General features: G+C 42.6%; 2 protein-coding genes across 4 annotated transcripts; one reads left to right on the forward strand and one right to left on the reverse strand.

Annotated features, from left to right (window-relative positions):
* Positions 1-1,970: 1,970 nt before the first annotated feature.
* On the reverse strand, positions 1,971-7,673 carry LOC133170597 (neuronal pentraxin-2-like). Its single transcript, XM_061303648.1, has 5 exons — positions 6,673-7,673; positions 4,535-4,811; positions 4,166-4,398; positions 3,352-3,531; positions 1,971-3,286 (listed from the first exon to the last, which is right to left on the reverse strand). The coding sequence occupies exons 1-5, from the start codon at positions 7,357-7,359 to the stop codon at positions 3,056-3,058; spliced, it is 1,608 nt and encodes a 535-aa protein (XP_061159632.1). The 5' UTR covers positions 7,360-7,673; the 3' UTR covers positions 1,971-3,055.
* baiap2l2a (BAR/IMD domain containing adaptor protein 2 like 2a) lies at positions 4,694-15,629 on the forward strand. Of its 3 annotated transcripts, none has more exons than XM_061303645.1 (14): positions 4,694-4,835; positions 9,809-9,884; positions 10,549-10,635; positions 11,048-11,109; positions 11,200-11,271; positions 11,371-11,442; positions 11,521-11,652; positions 12,086-12,184; positions 12,477-12,543; positions 12,712-12,907; positions 13,331-13,399; positions 14,142-14,304; positions 14,775-14,815; positions 14,916-15,629. In XM_061303645.1, the coding sequence occupies exons 2-14, from the start codon at positions 9,815-9,817 to the stop codon at positions 14,992-14,994; spliced, it is 1,209 nt and encodes a 402-aa protein (XP_061159629.1). In that variant the 5' UTR covers positions 4,694-4,835; positions 9,809-9,814; the 3' UTR covers positions 14,995-15,629. The 3 variants fall into 3 exon arrangements, with proteins under 3 accessions (XP_061159629.1, XP_061159628.1, XP_061159627.1); XM_061303644.1 differs by lacking the exon at positions 4,694-4,835 and adding an exon at positions 9,454-9,648 and having other exon boundaries at positions 14,145-14,304; XM_061303643.1 differs by lacking the exon at positions 4,694-4,835 and adding an exon at positions 9,464-9,648.
* The last annotated feature ends 379 nt before the right edge of the window (positions 15,630-16,008 follow it).

The raw sequence follows: 16,008 nt of genomic DNA on the forward strand, positions 1-16,008 counted from the left end.
TCTATTCTGGTAGGCAGCCATGTGGAGGCTGAGTAGGTGGATTACTTACAAAGAAAAGGAGGAGTAGGGAAATTGGACCATTTGGAAGTAGCTAGCATGATGACAGTGTTGGAGAAATATTTTGTTTGGAATATAAACCAGTTATTCTGATTTGAAGTCAGCACAAACTCTTCAGTTAAAATGTTTCTTGTATCTTCTCCCGCAGGAGAATTTTCTCTAATGGACGAGTCCAGTCAATATTTAAAACAGCTTGAAATCCGAAAATCCCGGTTGAGTTGATTATTTTAGTTGGTGACGCTCCCTGGAGCTGCAGCATCCGGGAGGAAGAGAAAATAGCGCCTCAAGGTCCAATTAGTACCTGAGAATTGAAAGCCCGGTTTAGTCGTTTAGTTCATGCAAATATGAAAATCAGATTTTGCCCACAACAAAATCAATACTTAGATTTGAATCATGCTGAATTAATCATGTAAAGGGATGATTTTTTTTTTTTTTTTAATTTGATCCCAACCTGGGTTGAACCATTGTGCTGGCTGGAGGGGTTCAATCTGTTGGGCCATCAATTGCATGGATTATTCGGGATTACATACTGTCCATTCCTAGATGAAACATCATGGATTAGATCTGCACTCGTAATCCAATGGGAAATGTTTTTTTTGCCTGTGAATATGCTAAAGATGGTCAAGATGGTCAGCCTGGAGGTTTTTTTATTTATTTAATGGAAAGGTCACAATTTTAAATCCCCGCAGCGGCTTGTATCCATCCTACTTTTCAATCCACTCCGATTTCCATCGTTCAGTCAGAGGCGGATCACAAAGTTTAATGCTTTGGAAATAATGCAACACAATTTGTTTCTGACAATATTCATTTGGTTTGGTACCATGGAGGAAGTGCCGGTGAAGAAATTTCCATCGTATGCCCAAAAATTGCTCATTATTGTCATTTAAAACTGAAGCGACATAGTGAGAAACAAACAAAAAAAAACATCCACATTGCTTTTCCGTCCATGAAGAAACTAAATTTTGCTCAGTCTTCTATCTTCCTGTGTAAAGTCAAGTCTCACGGTAATTAGGGATTCATTTAATCTCCATTCCCTTGACCTAAAACGGCAAAAGAGAAGGCATTAAAGGTCTTTTCTCTGCTGTGTGCAATCCTAGTGATTACTCAACTCGACTTTGGTAGAGCGCTTAAAAAAAAAAAAAAAACTGCAGCTGTACATAAGATAAAGCTAAATAAAACCATAATAATATGAATCATATATATTTTTTTAAATCCGTTGGATGGCTCCAGAGTTAATTTCTGACTTTTTATAGTCCACATGCTCGGTGAATTTGAATTTGTCACGGCAGCTCAAGTCCTATATGAGCTACTATATTGAAGACATTTTCTCGGCCGGAAAAAAAATGAGGACGAGGAATGTGGGGGTTGGACTTTTTAAAAGTAGAGGAGGATGAAGCCGAAGAAAACACTCTGCTTCGAAGAGAGCGAGAGGGATAAGATGTGACACAAATGAAAATAGATGGCTGTAAAAAGTAATGTTAGCTAAAATGGGCTGTGCAAGTCCATTTGTTCTGTGTTGTTGTCATAGATAACTGTTACAGTGAGAGCTTTTATTTTCACCGCACTGCACCTTGGTAAATGGGCTTTCACTCGTATAGCACTTTTCTACCTACAAGGTACTCAAAGTACTTTAGCGCCGTCTCCTCTTTTTTTTTCTACCCATGATGTTGCCTCAGCAGCAATTCAATATCTCGCTCAAGGTCACTTGCACATAGTTACAACAACTGAGTGTCGAAGCCATGGGCGGCGCTAGGTTTTTTTTTTCCCCGTGGGCGGGGGGGGGGGGGGGCATAGGGATATCTGAGGGGGTCGGCAAAACAAATAGTATGAATTGATGCATTTATTTTTTAAAGTGGAGCAAAAATTGAAGACTCACATTCTCTCCATGTGAAAAGCAAGAATTTAATTGACAATAAACAACATCACAGTACAACAAGACATATGTTCATAACAGATTCGACATACCATTGTACAAATGCAAACCAAAATATCACCCCCAAAAGACATAACAGTATCAATGTTCTTATTAAAATGCCACAACACCATCGAAACGTACCCAAAAGCTGTGACGTAAAAGTACACGAACTGAATCAACATTAAACGTCTTCTCAGCGTTGCACACAAAGACAATATTAGGCACGACATGATTTGGCGAAGATGTTTTCAAATTTCAATTTCTCTTTATGGGATACAGTCAACATTCTGCAGGGTGAAAACACGTCGACCAAATATATATTGCGCTCATCAGAATGACACATTTGAAAAGTGGTGGGAAAAATATTTTCATCTGCAGTCCACAGCGAGCGTTTCGTCTGTCACTCCGTCACATCTCACGACGCTTGAGCGTCTCGTGATCTTTTAAAATATTTTGGATTCAACCTAGCCAGGCCCTCATGCATGGAATGTCGGAAGATAACAATAACCGGAAGGTTGTCACTTTATCCCGTGGCTCTACTCAGTTGTCAAAATTGAAACGGCATAAAAGAAAATCTGAATTTATATATATCTACTTTTTTTGTGATTCCAAACTCGTAAACCCAAACTCATTGTGATAGTACAAAAAAATATGCACAAAATGTAAATACAATAAAAAATAGAGTGCCTGAATCATAATCAATTTCTCATGTTTCATGTATGAATATAACATGCAGGTCAAAATGATCCACCTAACACACTGACGTTCATCATCTCCCACTCTTAGCTTTTCCTTATATTTCATCATCTTGCAGCTTCTTGATATTCTTATCTCACCTTCGACTCCCAATTTAAACGGCTCAATTGTTAACATTAAACCATTCCAAGTTGCATTTGAGGTTCCTGCTTTGAATTAGGAAACTCTTCGTCAAATACAAACGTTTGTTTTTTGAAATACCCCATCCTGGCTAGCTGTCCTTTAATCCTTTTTATCCGTATTGTGTAACTGCAAAAATGGAATGCTAACTTTTTATTCTAAAAAAAACCCCCCAAACTTCCTCCTTTCCCTCAAACGCTCCATCTGTCACTTGGAGCTGCGGCCGTGTTTACTACAAGGCTCCCCCGGGTACTTAGTGGCTCCGCCATAAACCTCCACTCCACGCTCAGTCCAAGGAACCACGCTGCCCTGGGTCACCGTCCCACAACGAGCCAAGCCGGCCACCTGCTCGGCAGACAGGACTCGGTCCCACACAGCCACCTGGGACAACTCTCCGACTAGAGCTTGAGTTGAATCGAAGCCTCCGCCCAGGGAATCCTAGGGTGGAAAACAACCCGTTTCAGAGGTTTGCTGACCCAAAAGACTTTTGCTGAAGCATTTACCTGCTCTTGACCGAGGACTAACACTCCTCCAGGTCTAATATTATGACCATCCGCCAGGCCGTGGCCTTCTCCTCTCAGCTTGCCCCCCTGGTAGGCCTGCCACGCTCCTCCTTTTTGGTTCCAGCTCACACATACGTGTTGCCAGTTGTCGCGAGACAGGTTCAGAGGTAGTCGGGCCACCTAGCAGAAAAGAAAAAAAAAGCAGAAGCGCATTTGAATTTTAATAGTCGTACTTAATTTGTACTGTTTTACTGCCGGCGATTATGCCGCCTTTAAGGCGACGCCTTTCCTCAGGGCGTTTTTTAGCATAAGTGCTTCGTTAAAAATATATCGAGAGCCCCTGTTGCTCGCTTTTATCGTGTAAAGCAGACAAGACAATATTTTTCTTGCGCTTGTCTGCCAGATTTGTCTATAAAAAGTCTACATACCCCTTTTTCTGTCCAATTAAAAAAATGATCTTAAGACAAATCATTTGAATAATCATTTCAGTGGGTATAAAAAGTCTACACACCCCTGTTTCTGTCCAATTTAAAAAATGAGCTCAAGACAAATCATTTCAAAACTCTTCCAACTCCCTATGACATTTCTTTTCGTCATTTTGAGAGCATATATATGGAATAAGTGGGATCGTGCAGTTGCACAAGTATACACACCCTCTTTTAATAGAGCATGCGACTGTGTTCAAACTCATGACAAGAAAGATATTCTTCTTTTTTTTTCATCCAGATGGACAGGTCATAGGTCACAATAATGACGGCTAAAGTTTTGAATGGATTTTTCTCGGTCTAGCTGACCACGTGATTATTCTCACTACCTTGTCGTTGATGAGAAGTTCAGTGGGCGTATGCAGACCTTGGAGTAGCACCATTTCATTAGGTTGCTCCGGCACGGCATAAGAGATGGGCGTTCCGATGCCTCCTTCCGTGGGTCGAAGCCAAAGGCAGAAGGTGAAGGCCCACAACTTTGGAATAAACTGTTTCACCACGGCGTACATGTAGTTAGTACGGGATGGGAAAGAGAGTCTGTAGCCCTCTGCAAAGTAATTAGCTGAAAGAGACAAGAAACGCAAAAGTCATAGATAGTCTCACTCATCATTTATTTGCAGCAGAGAATCTTAATTGAGCTAAAACTCAATGTATTCTCGCACCACTGCCTTCTATTTACCGTCTGGATTCATATTTACCTTCCTCCAATCCCGAGAGTCGGTGGTGGAGCTTGTCGATCCCCCGCTCCATTTCCTGTCTGTGTCTTTGGGTTTCCAGCCTCAAGGCTTTTCTCTCTTTCTCCAACAGCTCCACCTTCCTTTCAAGCTCCTCTTCCAAGTCCTCCACCGTCAAGGGCCTTTCTGCACCCGCTCCATGGCCAACTGAAATTTGCGGGCTCAAAGATTTGTCGTCGTCCTCCACAAGCGCAGAGGCGCCAGTGTCCGTCTGGTTGTGAGGAAACAGATTGATGTCGGCCTGCGGAGAAGGAAGACCACATAGGTAGGAGAAAACTTTATCATGCTGGTGCTACTTGCAAGGTGTGTTCATTTCCCACGATTGGGTTCTGTAAACATTTTCACACGTGTGGAAATGAAAAACAGTTGAAAAGGTCAAAAACACAAAGCAGGAGCAAGTGACCCTAACCCTAACCCTAACCCATCCATCATGGAGACCAGACCAGACCAAAAAACGAACAACTGTGAGTCGTCGGAACCAATGTACACTATTTTTGGGTTGCATAAGAAAGGTGAAGCTATAGAAGAATCCAAACGGTTCCATTATGTAAGAAGCGTTACCTCCGTGCTCATCTTTAGGAGGATGTACGATTCAGAGTACCGAGGATACTGGTAAAAAAAATATGACCTATTCATTTTGCGGTCATTTTTATGAGAGCAGTCTGCACGGCCAATAGTGGCAGCTGGTAGAATTTATTTTTTCATATGCAAAAATGGAGAAGAAATTCCCAGATGCTGATTATGGGTCACATTAAATGAATATGAATATTTCAATGACACGATTCCGATCATGCACCGTCCTATTTGGACGCTTATGAATTTGTTCTGTAATATTTCATTTCTATCACTTAGCCAGGGGTTGTGCTTGGTTGTTTACGCACGGGGGCGACAATTTTTTAAATTTTTTACTGATGCATAAATGCATGCATGCTGGTGTTGAGCATGCATCATTACAGATCTGCATAAATGACAAGCTTTTATACCCCAAATGAAATCTGCTGCATACGAAATAGAACTTAGTCGACGCTGTGTGAATCGACAACCGTCTTAAAAACAAGCACCGACGACGTGGATTGCCGGTGTTAGCAGATGTGCGAAATCATCCGTCCAGATTGTCCGTTTTCTAAATTCCCCTCGACACACAATGAGATGTAAACACCGCTGCGCAGCTAGAGCGAGCACCCACTGATGGAAACGTGACTAGGCTGTTGAGAGAAAACTACGAGTGATGGCTCCCTGACAAAACAATGCAGCATTATACGATATGATGCTGCAGCAGCAGCAGCATTTTCCAAAACAATATCGGAGCATTTCAGGTCAAGTCATGAAGAGATGGCTCGAATAAAAGTGGGACTGTGCAAGCAGGGAATTGAATGAGAGGTCTGTAGCCTACAACTAGGCAAGTCATACATTATTGATGATATTGCTTTCGCCGAAAAGGCCGCTATACATGTTGAGAATCTGGTCAGAGGAGAGTATGTTTTATGTTAGGCTACCCCCTCCTCTTTTTCCTCTGGCTGATGATGCTGTTCTCTTTTTTCCCCCTCTTCTGCCACTTTACCATCAACCCCAGCCGCATCTTTTTGCCTCCTTTTTTTTTCCCCTCTCCCAGGCCTTTTCCCATCTCTCTGTTTTTATTGCAATCTGCTTTCTTGGCATAGTAGATTACAGGAACAATGTTGGCTAATAATTTGTTGCTGTAAAAAAAATGAAGGACAGTATGATTCCACATATCATCGAGCCTTTCTGTCTTTTATGATGTCTTCTTTAAAATATCATAGTTGTGCTTGGTGAATCTTTTTATGCATGTCTCTTTCTAATGCAAGACTGGATTCTTGCTTCCCCCCCCCCCCCCCCATGTTCACAAAGGCTCCCTTGTCTCCAACTGTCTTTGCATGCACCTTGAGAAAAATCCAGACTGGAATGATCCCTGATGAGCATTTAGACATCATCAAATAGAAATTCTCGACAGTTTTGAGACAGGAATCCCTCGTCTGCTTTTAAAATCATGCCATGCAAGAAGGAGTGGGATTCATTATACGCCTCTGCAGTGGAGTGTAGCTGCCTGCGTGTAGGGGGTGATTTCTTCCTGCACAACATACCTCCAGTCTCTCAATGCGCTCTTTGAGCTGACTGATGGCCTGCTCCAGCTCATTCACAGCCCGTAGCGTGAGCACGTGGTCAGGTGCCGACGCGGGGCTATCCCGCACCATGCTCCGCTCCGCCGGGCTTTTGCCTCCCCATATGCCCGCGGCACCTCTCCGTCTCTCTCCGACGCCGCCGCGACCCTTCGTCCCCCTCTCGCACTCGGATAGTTTGCCAGTCAGCTCCCTGATGGTCCGCTGGTCCGTTTGTATTTGCTCCTTTTGCTGGAGGACGGTTTGCCGGAGGTCGTCCGCCGTGGTGCGGAGGTAGCCCCAGTCCTCTCCCGCGTACAGCGTGGGGTCGTCCGCTTGTTGCTGAAAGTTTCTCGGGTCGCACTCTCCGGCGGGGATCGGCGTGCAAATGAGTCGGCTGACCGCTGGGTCGTGCCCGGTTAGTCCAGTGACCCCGTCCAGACCGTCGAGCCCGATGCGGAAGGTCGGCGCCTCGGATTCGGGCACTTCAGAACCATGGAGAGCGCCCAAAGCGCCAGTCCTGGACGCTGAGCCTCTGGCGGCCGGGGGCTGCGTCGCGCCGTGCGCGTACAGCGATCGGTTGTCGGCTGCCGCCTGCTGCCGTGCCGCCTTGGTGCTTCCGGTGTGGACGGCCGCGATGATGCAGATAACGGCGCCGATAAAGGCCACCATGCCGGCGGCCAAAATGATCACAATGAACTTCAGGGTGGCGGCGGAGACGATCGACAATCAGAAAAATCTAATCATAACAACAACAACCCCGCGAGAGGAAAAAGTGCAGCAAAAATCATCCACTTGACGCGTTTGGATTCCAAGAGCAAACGAGTCAAAAAAAAAAAGAATCCGGTTTACTTTTGTCTTCTCACGGAGGGAGTGAGGACACGAGAGCGAGTTATCATGGAGTCGTCAGAAAGCATTTGAGCATAGTGTGTTACTGTTACGCCTCCTCCGTGCGTGCACGCTACGCGCATGTCAGACAAAATGCAGCCCGGCCCGGTGATCATAATTGAGGGCAAAATGTGTGGGTGACAATCCCAATGGAAGTACCTCCAACACTCTTCAATGTGCATGCGTAAATTCGGGTGATTTTTCTTGTTGCTCTTGTGTGATGGTCTTCTTAACTCGCACTGCAACATACCTCCTCATTGATCCTAAAATAAAAAAAATATATACAATTATAAATCCATAAGAAATATCATTATAATCAATTGTTGTAAATCAACAGACTTGATTGAGTGTATTCCTGGCAAGGCTGAGCCACTTGTTGCTAGGCAAAACTCATGGAACACATTTCTTTAAAAAGAAAAAAAAAAAATAACACCAATGTTTCTAGGCATTTGCATCGATGCTACTTAATGTATCAAAAATAAAAGGCATTTTCAGAAGTGCTCTCTTCCCCCAGCCTCTTAATCCAAATGTCTCCATCTATAAAACAAGTTAAGCGTGAATTTATATGGGATGCATATCCGCTTGCGGCTTGAAGAAAATTGAACTTGGCTGCATATCTTGGCTTTTTTTTTTTTGCTGCACTGCAGTGACTGTTTTTCCTGCATACAGCCTTCATAGGTATATTTGTAGCAGCCACCCCCCACCCACTATATCTAATCATGAGTTGCTCAGCTTACTATACTATATACTGTGTGGGGAAGTGTGCACGGCTGTAAATCCCGCTCAAGGTTCCCACTGGAGCAGCTCCACAGCAATAGACTTGCTAGAATGATGGCCCTGATGGTGGTGGATGGTGGGCGTCTTTGCGTGTTGCACGATTCAGAGCTGCTGCCATTAGTGAGGTCATTCAATCACGCACACACACACAGCTAAGTGCTAATACGTGTTAATCTTTGGGTCAGCATGCACTCATGGCTTTTTTAAAATGCTTACTCTTTGAATGGTTCCCATTGTAATTGTTATTCTAAACATATATATTCCACTAAAATTTGCATTATAAAGACTAGATTGGGAGAAGCTCTCGAGACTTTAGCGCCGTTATTAATCAGCAAACTGCATTCATCTATAATTGATGTAAAAAGCCAGCGGAGCCGCAAAAATACTCTTTAGTGGTTCATTTACTGTAGCCTACATTTAAATTCATTCAGGTCAGAATTAAGATTTGTGGATTAGATGATCACAAGTTTGTGTTCAATTGGTTTTGCTTTCAGGCTGTTTATTTTTTTTTTTCCATCTCCATCATAATACTGCTTAAAATTCTTCTCATGTATCCAGTTGGTTTTTAATGCCACCTAGTGTACAAGCCAATAGCGCCCGCCGCCTGACTCTGACAACCACGGCGTGTCATTTATTAAACTATAAATAATGAATCCAGTACTCAAAGCGTTCATATTTCCCTCACTCATTTCCTCTCTCGAGCTGAACGCATCAATATACTCATCAGCGCGGTGTTGTGCTAATGCAGATATAATGAGTCATGAGAGATGCGGGTTAATGCAGTGTCATATCCTTGTGAGCAGGCAACAATTTTAATTCGATCTTTAACACCTTAACGGACTTCCGCATATTTAGAAGAATTCTCCCGCTTATTCTATATTATTTATTTTCTTTTTTTCCTATATGCTCACAAAATGAACCGGTCACAGCTTCTGTGGTGAATTGGGTGAAGTTGGAATAATAAAAACAATAAATTGTCTCTAGCTTCGTGGGGAAGTGAAAAAAAAAAAAATCTATCCCAATGTTTTATTCAGCAAACACTAAGTCACGCTTTACAGGATATGCCGTTGTGTTTTATGGCTGGGCCGTGTTTAATTATTTACTGCACGCTATTCAAGTCACAGCTGAGTCTATTAGCAACAAGCTGAGCTCTTTCACTTCCAACTCGGTCGGCTCGGATGAGTTAAGACTCGGATGCTCTCAAGGGATTTCATCGACAGTTGCGCAAGAGTGGATATTAAAATGTCTGCAATGAACAGTGAGCAGTTGCATCGATCTACCTTGGGGATTTACTCGGTAAGTAATAAATAGTTTTGGGATTGGAAGTTGAATGAAATTTTCCGTTTTGAACTCATCATTAAAGTCTAGATGTGATTTTTTAATACAAACTCAATGATTAAGATCCAAATATTTTTGTTAGTCATATATTTCTCTTTTTTTTTTTTTTCTTCAACAGAGCTTGATGGATGAATTCAACCCCGACCTTCAAAAACTTGTGTCGCTGGGAAACAGCTATGTCCGAGCTTTCCATAGTAAGCAAAAGACAACGATGGTGAAGGAGAACCAATTTGAATTGGTCGCTTTCTGACTCCTTATGTTCACACACCATTCGTTTAATAGCGCTGTAAACTAAACAAACTGTAACGTCAGCCGTCTGTTTGATGGAACCTCGTTCCAAAGTTCATGTTTGTTGGGACTTTTGTAGTGCTGTTGTGTTTGCTAGTGCACGCCTCGCTTGTATCCAAGGCGTGTTTGGAGTTCTTATGACGACATTATCAAGATTCAAGCAACTGGGTCTCTTGCCCTTAGGAGAAAAAAAAACACATTTACAATATATTGGATTTTTTTACAGTGGATGTAAAAAGTCTACACGTCTTGTATTATATTACAGCGTTTTTTTTTCGTGGTACAAGGAAATGGAACTAAGATAAATCATAAAACCTTTTTCCTCCATGAATGTATAACCTGCACTGTTCAAGGAGGGGCGGGTGTATTTTTAACAGGGGAAGGGATTTTTTTTTTTTTTAAGTTTACACAGCTATTGATGTGCTGCAATGACATGCTGTACATTTAAGTATGTAGCGAGCATGCTAAATATTTCAGCAAGAGGAACATTGCCAAGTGGGATGTGTGTGTGTATGTAAATGGACATTTCAATAAAGTCCGTTACTTTCCAACGTTTGCCGTGTTTTTCAGATCTGGCGGTGAAAAGCGATGCTTACTTCACTGCGCTTTCACAGATGGGCGAGCAGGCCTTTCACACCATGTCCTCACGTTCCATCGGTAAGTCAAAAAAACAAAACTTCAATTCTAGTGGATTGCAAAGTCAAGAGGTTATTTCTGCACAGGCACATTTAATTAATTTGTATAGATTTCATTGAGTAGGCCTCAAATGAACCAAGCTGGCCAATGAACTCCTACAGTAGTTCCGAAACCTTGAGAACTCTTGTACTACAACAGGCTTGACTGAATGATACCTATTGAGTCGCGTGTGTGTGTGTGTCCATGACAACCAAGGGCAAGATATGTGAGTGTGTGTGTTATTTATCCAGCAGTATTGAGTAACAGTTGCTGGCATGAGGACATGTATAATAGATAATGATAGGTAGTGCCTCGTTGAACTTTCTGTTGGGGACCCCTAATAAATAAATATATATATATATCGCGATTTTTACATGATGTATTTATCTTTAAGGAGATGTCCTGATTCAGATCGCCGAGAGCCAAAAGAGGCTCACCTTGGAGCTGGAGGGAGTAGTAAGTAACAAGATTTCACCGAGAATATTATAATACTATTGTGTGTATTTGATTGCATGTACTGTATACTGTATGTGTGTGTCATCCAAGTTCCGCTGGTTCACGAATGACATTCTTGAAGAGATGGATGATAACGTTAGACTGGACAAAGATTATTTATCGGTAAGTGAGACTCTCTTCCGACCGACATGAAAAGGAAAAGTGACTTTCTTGCAACTTTAAGATGGTGATTCATGTAAAGTGCTTGAACGGAACTGACAGGGCAGCAGAAAGCAATACGAGGTGAGCGTCTATGGTCAGACAGCAGCTACGAGCAGGCGTGGAGCTAACCAGGTTAGCATTACATGTCTTCCAGTGGAAATGTGTGTATTGTGTATGAGGTGATTTACAGTCCATCTTATGTACGAACAGAATGCTGCTGAGCATTTGCAGTTCCTTCAAGAAAGTCATAGCGAGGTGCTAAAGGAGGAGGAGAGAAGATATCGCTTCCTGGCTGAGAAACACTGTGGCCTTATCCAGTCCTTCTCCCGTCTCATGACTAAGGTACTATAACAAGGACATGCTCAAAAGAGAATTCTCAATCATCTTTCATGATTGTGTCAGCGACTATTTGTCTCTGTGGGCAAATTGGCTGTCTTCATAATGAGGGTCAACCGCAGAGCAGGAGATGATGGCGATTCAGCACCTTTAGCAGGATGGAGAAAGGTTGACTGTTTTCCACTTGCTCCTTCCTTCCGTCCGTCCTTCTTTCTTTCATCTTGCCACAGCCAGTCAAACTGACACCATGTTTAGAACATACTTTGTTTTATGAGGTCCTAGCCTTCTGAAATAATGATCGAACCATCTGTGGGGAAACCGCTCATGCTTCAAAGGGCAAAGGCAATAAGCGAGCACTAATTACCCTCATCCGCAAGTCGCTGAGGTCATGTTTTGCGTGCAGTTGTCAACACTTAGTCATCTCTGTTTTGTGTCGTAGAATGGAGGGCCTCTCCAGCAGAAGGCTGACTTGTGGACAGAGGAGGTTAATGCTACCAGAGGATCGGATGCCAAACGGACGCCTGGCCTGGATAGCCCTGTGAGTCAGTTTATCAAGCAAGGTCAAAGATGCATTACATGTTTGGGACAATATTTTGTTTCTTAGAATTGATCAGCTCAATTTGGGTCTGCAGCTCATCTGACAATTTGTTTTTGCTGCTGTACTGCCCTCTAGTGGCAGGTTGTATCTCTCAGAATTGATCTAGCATGAAGATGAAACCGCGACCGCATGAGATTATAAATAAATGTTGATGTCCTCTTGAAGCATCTAAATGATACCCGATAATGAGCATTCACCGATCAATGTGTTGTCTTGAATTTTATTCTTGCAGGCGCAGGTAAGACAAGCGAACCGGAAGAACAGAGAAGAGCAACCTCTCGGCAATGTACCGTCAAGAGGTGAGAAAATTAGTTGAGCGCAGAAATTTGTCGGTCTTTAAAAAAATAAATAAAAATAGACTTACTTTCAAATATAAGTGAAATGGAGGAGAATTGTAGATGACACGTTGACATCAGAAGCAGAGCCAGAATTTGAGCTTTGGTGTGCTTGATTCTTGATATGTTCAGCACCGTCCCCCCAGGGGAGCATCTATCGCTCTTCAGCGGGGGGTGCACCAAGATCCATGAGGGCCCTGGTAGCCCATCAGCCAGTTGGCTCCAATCCAACCCTGCTGCACTTTGCCAGGGGAGAGATGATTACCGTGCTGGTCCAGCAGCCGAAAAACGGCTGGCTGTACGGCCGTGCAGCTGGCAACAATTCACGGTGAGTTGGAGTCCTTTTCTGTGTGCAAATGTATTCATGTCAGATTGAACTGGAGTTACTTGTGGATTTATATTTTGAAAGCCTTTATCTGTTGCAAAACTCACCTATTGCTGTTTTTGTGCCCTGTCTGATATAAAAGTATTGCTTTGGCACCAATCGTAGTGACAAGGAACTATGTTGAGGTGTAACGCAGATTTGTTTAGACAGGCGAGAGGTGAATGAAAAGTAGTGCTTTGCTGCCCTCTTGTGGCATCGGCAGGCATTTACGAACATCTGTGGATGGATGATGGTTATTCAAGAATTTGTGAAGTAGTTGACAGACACTATATAAGCATTTTTTAACATATCAATTTTATCAAGAGACTATTTTCTTTTCTTCAGAATCAACACAAAACGTATTTCTCAGTGTCCATATGTTTTCAGTCAAGGATGGTTCCCGGCCTCCTTTGTGGAAGAAGTAGATGTGGACCCTCCTCTGCAAACTGACCTGGGGTAAGCAAACATGCTGGACAAAAAAAAAAAAAGAGGATGCCTCCTGTAATTCCTCAGTCCAAAAAAGAGGGAGAGAGATTTTGTCGATTGTTGCACGGTTTCCATTTAGAATTCATGTTACATCGCCGCCCTCATCCGCAAGGAACTTCAGCCTCATTAGCCTCAGTCAAATGAGAATCTTTTTTTAATCACTTGGAGTGTCAGATGTGGCAACTTTGATCTGTCCATTCCAAGTAGAAACGTGACTGGGTAGAATAATGCTTTGAGGATAATCAAGGACATCATCAGTAAGTGCTCAACTTATTGTTCTCACATCGAGGAAATCTTTCACTTCATCAATAGTTTCGAATGATTGAATTCTGCACGAATGATTGAATTCTGCATAGCCACACCGCTACTTACTTCAGAGTTCTTTCCAGACAGGCTAATTGTACCACTTTCCCCCAGGCCATCTCGATTGGATTTATATGGACCAATAATCAGGGCTGAGCCATTTAAGTCATATGGGTGACCCAGCGCCTTGAGGGAACACCAGTACGAGCATTTAGCTCAAACATTGTTCACTCACTGTGGACACTTCATGTTAAATCGAATATGGCAAATTTCTGCACACTTACCACCCTCTTTTGTCAGTGTTGTTGAAATCAGGCCTTTTAAAGGATGAGGAAAGCCAAAGCTTTTGTCAGATGAAACACTTTGCATTATTCCTCACTGATTTGATTAATTACGTGTGTCTTTGCAGTAGTTCCGCTCCTCGGGGACGAAACAACAGCAGTGCGTGTAGCCGTACGGAAAGAAAGACGCCACCTCCGCCGCCGCCTCCGCCTCTGCTATCGCAATCTTCCAATAAATACTCCAGTCAAACGAGCACATCAGACAAGATGGGGTCTAATCCCGAAAAAAAGGTAAACACTATTAACAGTTAGTTACTATTGAACAGTCCGATCGAATCATGTGCTATTTTTGCTTTTTATTCATGTCTCAGATGAAAGTCAGGCTACTTTGCTGATAGATAGAAAAAAACACACATTTATTTGCAGTCTGCTTTGAAACCTTGGCTTTTGTTGCAATGTACTCGTTTGTCCAGCAGGGGCACTCTGGCAAAGTACTGTTCTCCATGTCACCTCATCCCTCTTTCTGGTGGATGCAGGGTGGAAGCTCCAGCTGCTGATAGTGGATGAGTGAGGAAGTTTGTGTGTGCGTGTGCCTGCCTGCATGTGTGTGTTGCGATATCATTTGGAAGATATCCTCTACCATTTGTACATTTGTTCGAATGTGCAAGAGAATGGAGTGGTCAAGAGTTCAATGGTTGAACTTGTCTCAAACTTCCAAGTGTTTTTTCACTCACTCAGACCCTTTTCTTGTTTTTCTGCAGCGATCCCAGCCACACGAATCAAAACCAGAACTCTTCCCGAGGTAAGAAAAAAAGGCTAGGTGATGCAAATGCGGCTAATGTTTTTCCATGGAGAAAAAGGAATCAAACATAAATCTTTTCCTTTCTTCTCTCTATCTTAAGGGGCACAAACCCATTTGCAACAGTTAAGTTGAAGCCCACATCCACCAATGACAGGTCAGCGCCTCGTGTTTATCGCTAATGTCATCTAGCTATCAAAATACAACAAGTACGGTTGACGATTGTCCTCTCTTGACGTTGTTAATAATACTTTGCCATATTCTGCAACCTCTTTGGGTTTGTATGATTGCATTCTTGTTTTGTTGAATGAATCATATGGAGATCATATTCTGCCACCACAATCCTCTTTCCAGTATCTATTTTTTTAATACTGTGTAAAATAATGTGCCACTATGAACCAATGTAATGTATCACTTATTGCCAGCAGGGGGCACTGTCCCAGCAACAAATGTAGACAAATATTTGTGAGAGGGGCCACTTCAAATCTCTTTTCCCAATTTTGGGCTACATTACGAGTCTCGGTATTTTTTTTGTGCTGAGCATGACTTTTGTGTCGTTAAAAATAACGAGCCTTCAATTTTCATTACTTAGAAATTGTCCGTATGCTCGATTCCGAGCAGCTGTTGGTGTTTTTAATTTTTTCCTTCCCATCGCAATTCGACTCTGCTATTTCTTCGCTAGTCTGTTCTCAACCATATAGTAAATGGAAAATAAAACTAATGACACCTCTGAGACATCATAGCTCCATTCATGCAAATTGAAAATGTAATAATGACTATTCCCAAATAAATGCTGTTCAATGAAGGTCCATTTTAATATTTATTGTATCATTTTGTCTTGTCCCTCCCCTGGATACGCAACATTGGGAATCAAATGGTTCTGTCTTGGTCGCCTCCATACAAGCGGACTGGACTCTCTGTTTATTTTCCTCAGGCAGTAAATTGGCCTACAAAAGAAGATCCCGCATTGCCTTTTTGGCTCTTCCGTCGGGGATGCTTAACCCAAATTGAACCTCAGTGTGAATCCAATTGTGTTAATGGCTTCAAAGTATGCTTGTTTTGAATGAGCCCAGCACCTCTGGTACATTTGATAATATTCCGGGCTTGTTTTTATATGGTGCCTTTGAAGTGCATGGCTCTATACTTTATGAGGGCTTGCTGTTTTTCAGTTGCTCTGCTTGAGGAAAAAGTGCAGC

Source organism: Syngnathus typhle, linkage group LG17, assembly GCF_033458585.1.
Source record: "Syngnathus typhle isolate RoL2023-S1 ecotype Sweden linkage group LG17, RoL_Styp_1.0, whole genome shotgun sequence".
NCBI lineage: Eukaryota > Metazoa > Chordata > Actinopteri > Syngnathiformes > Syngnathidae > Syngnathus > Syngnathus typhle.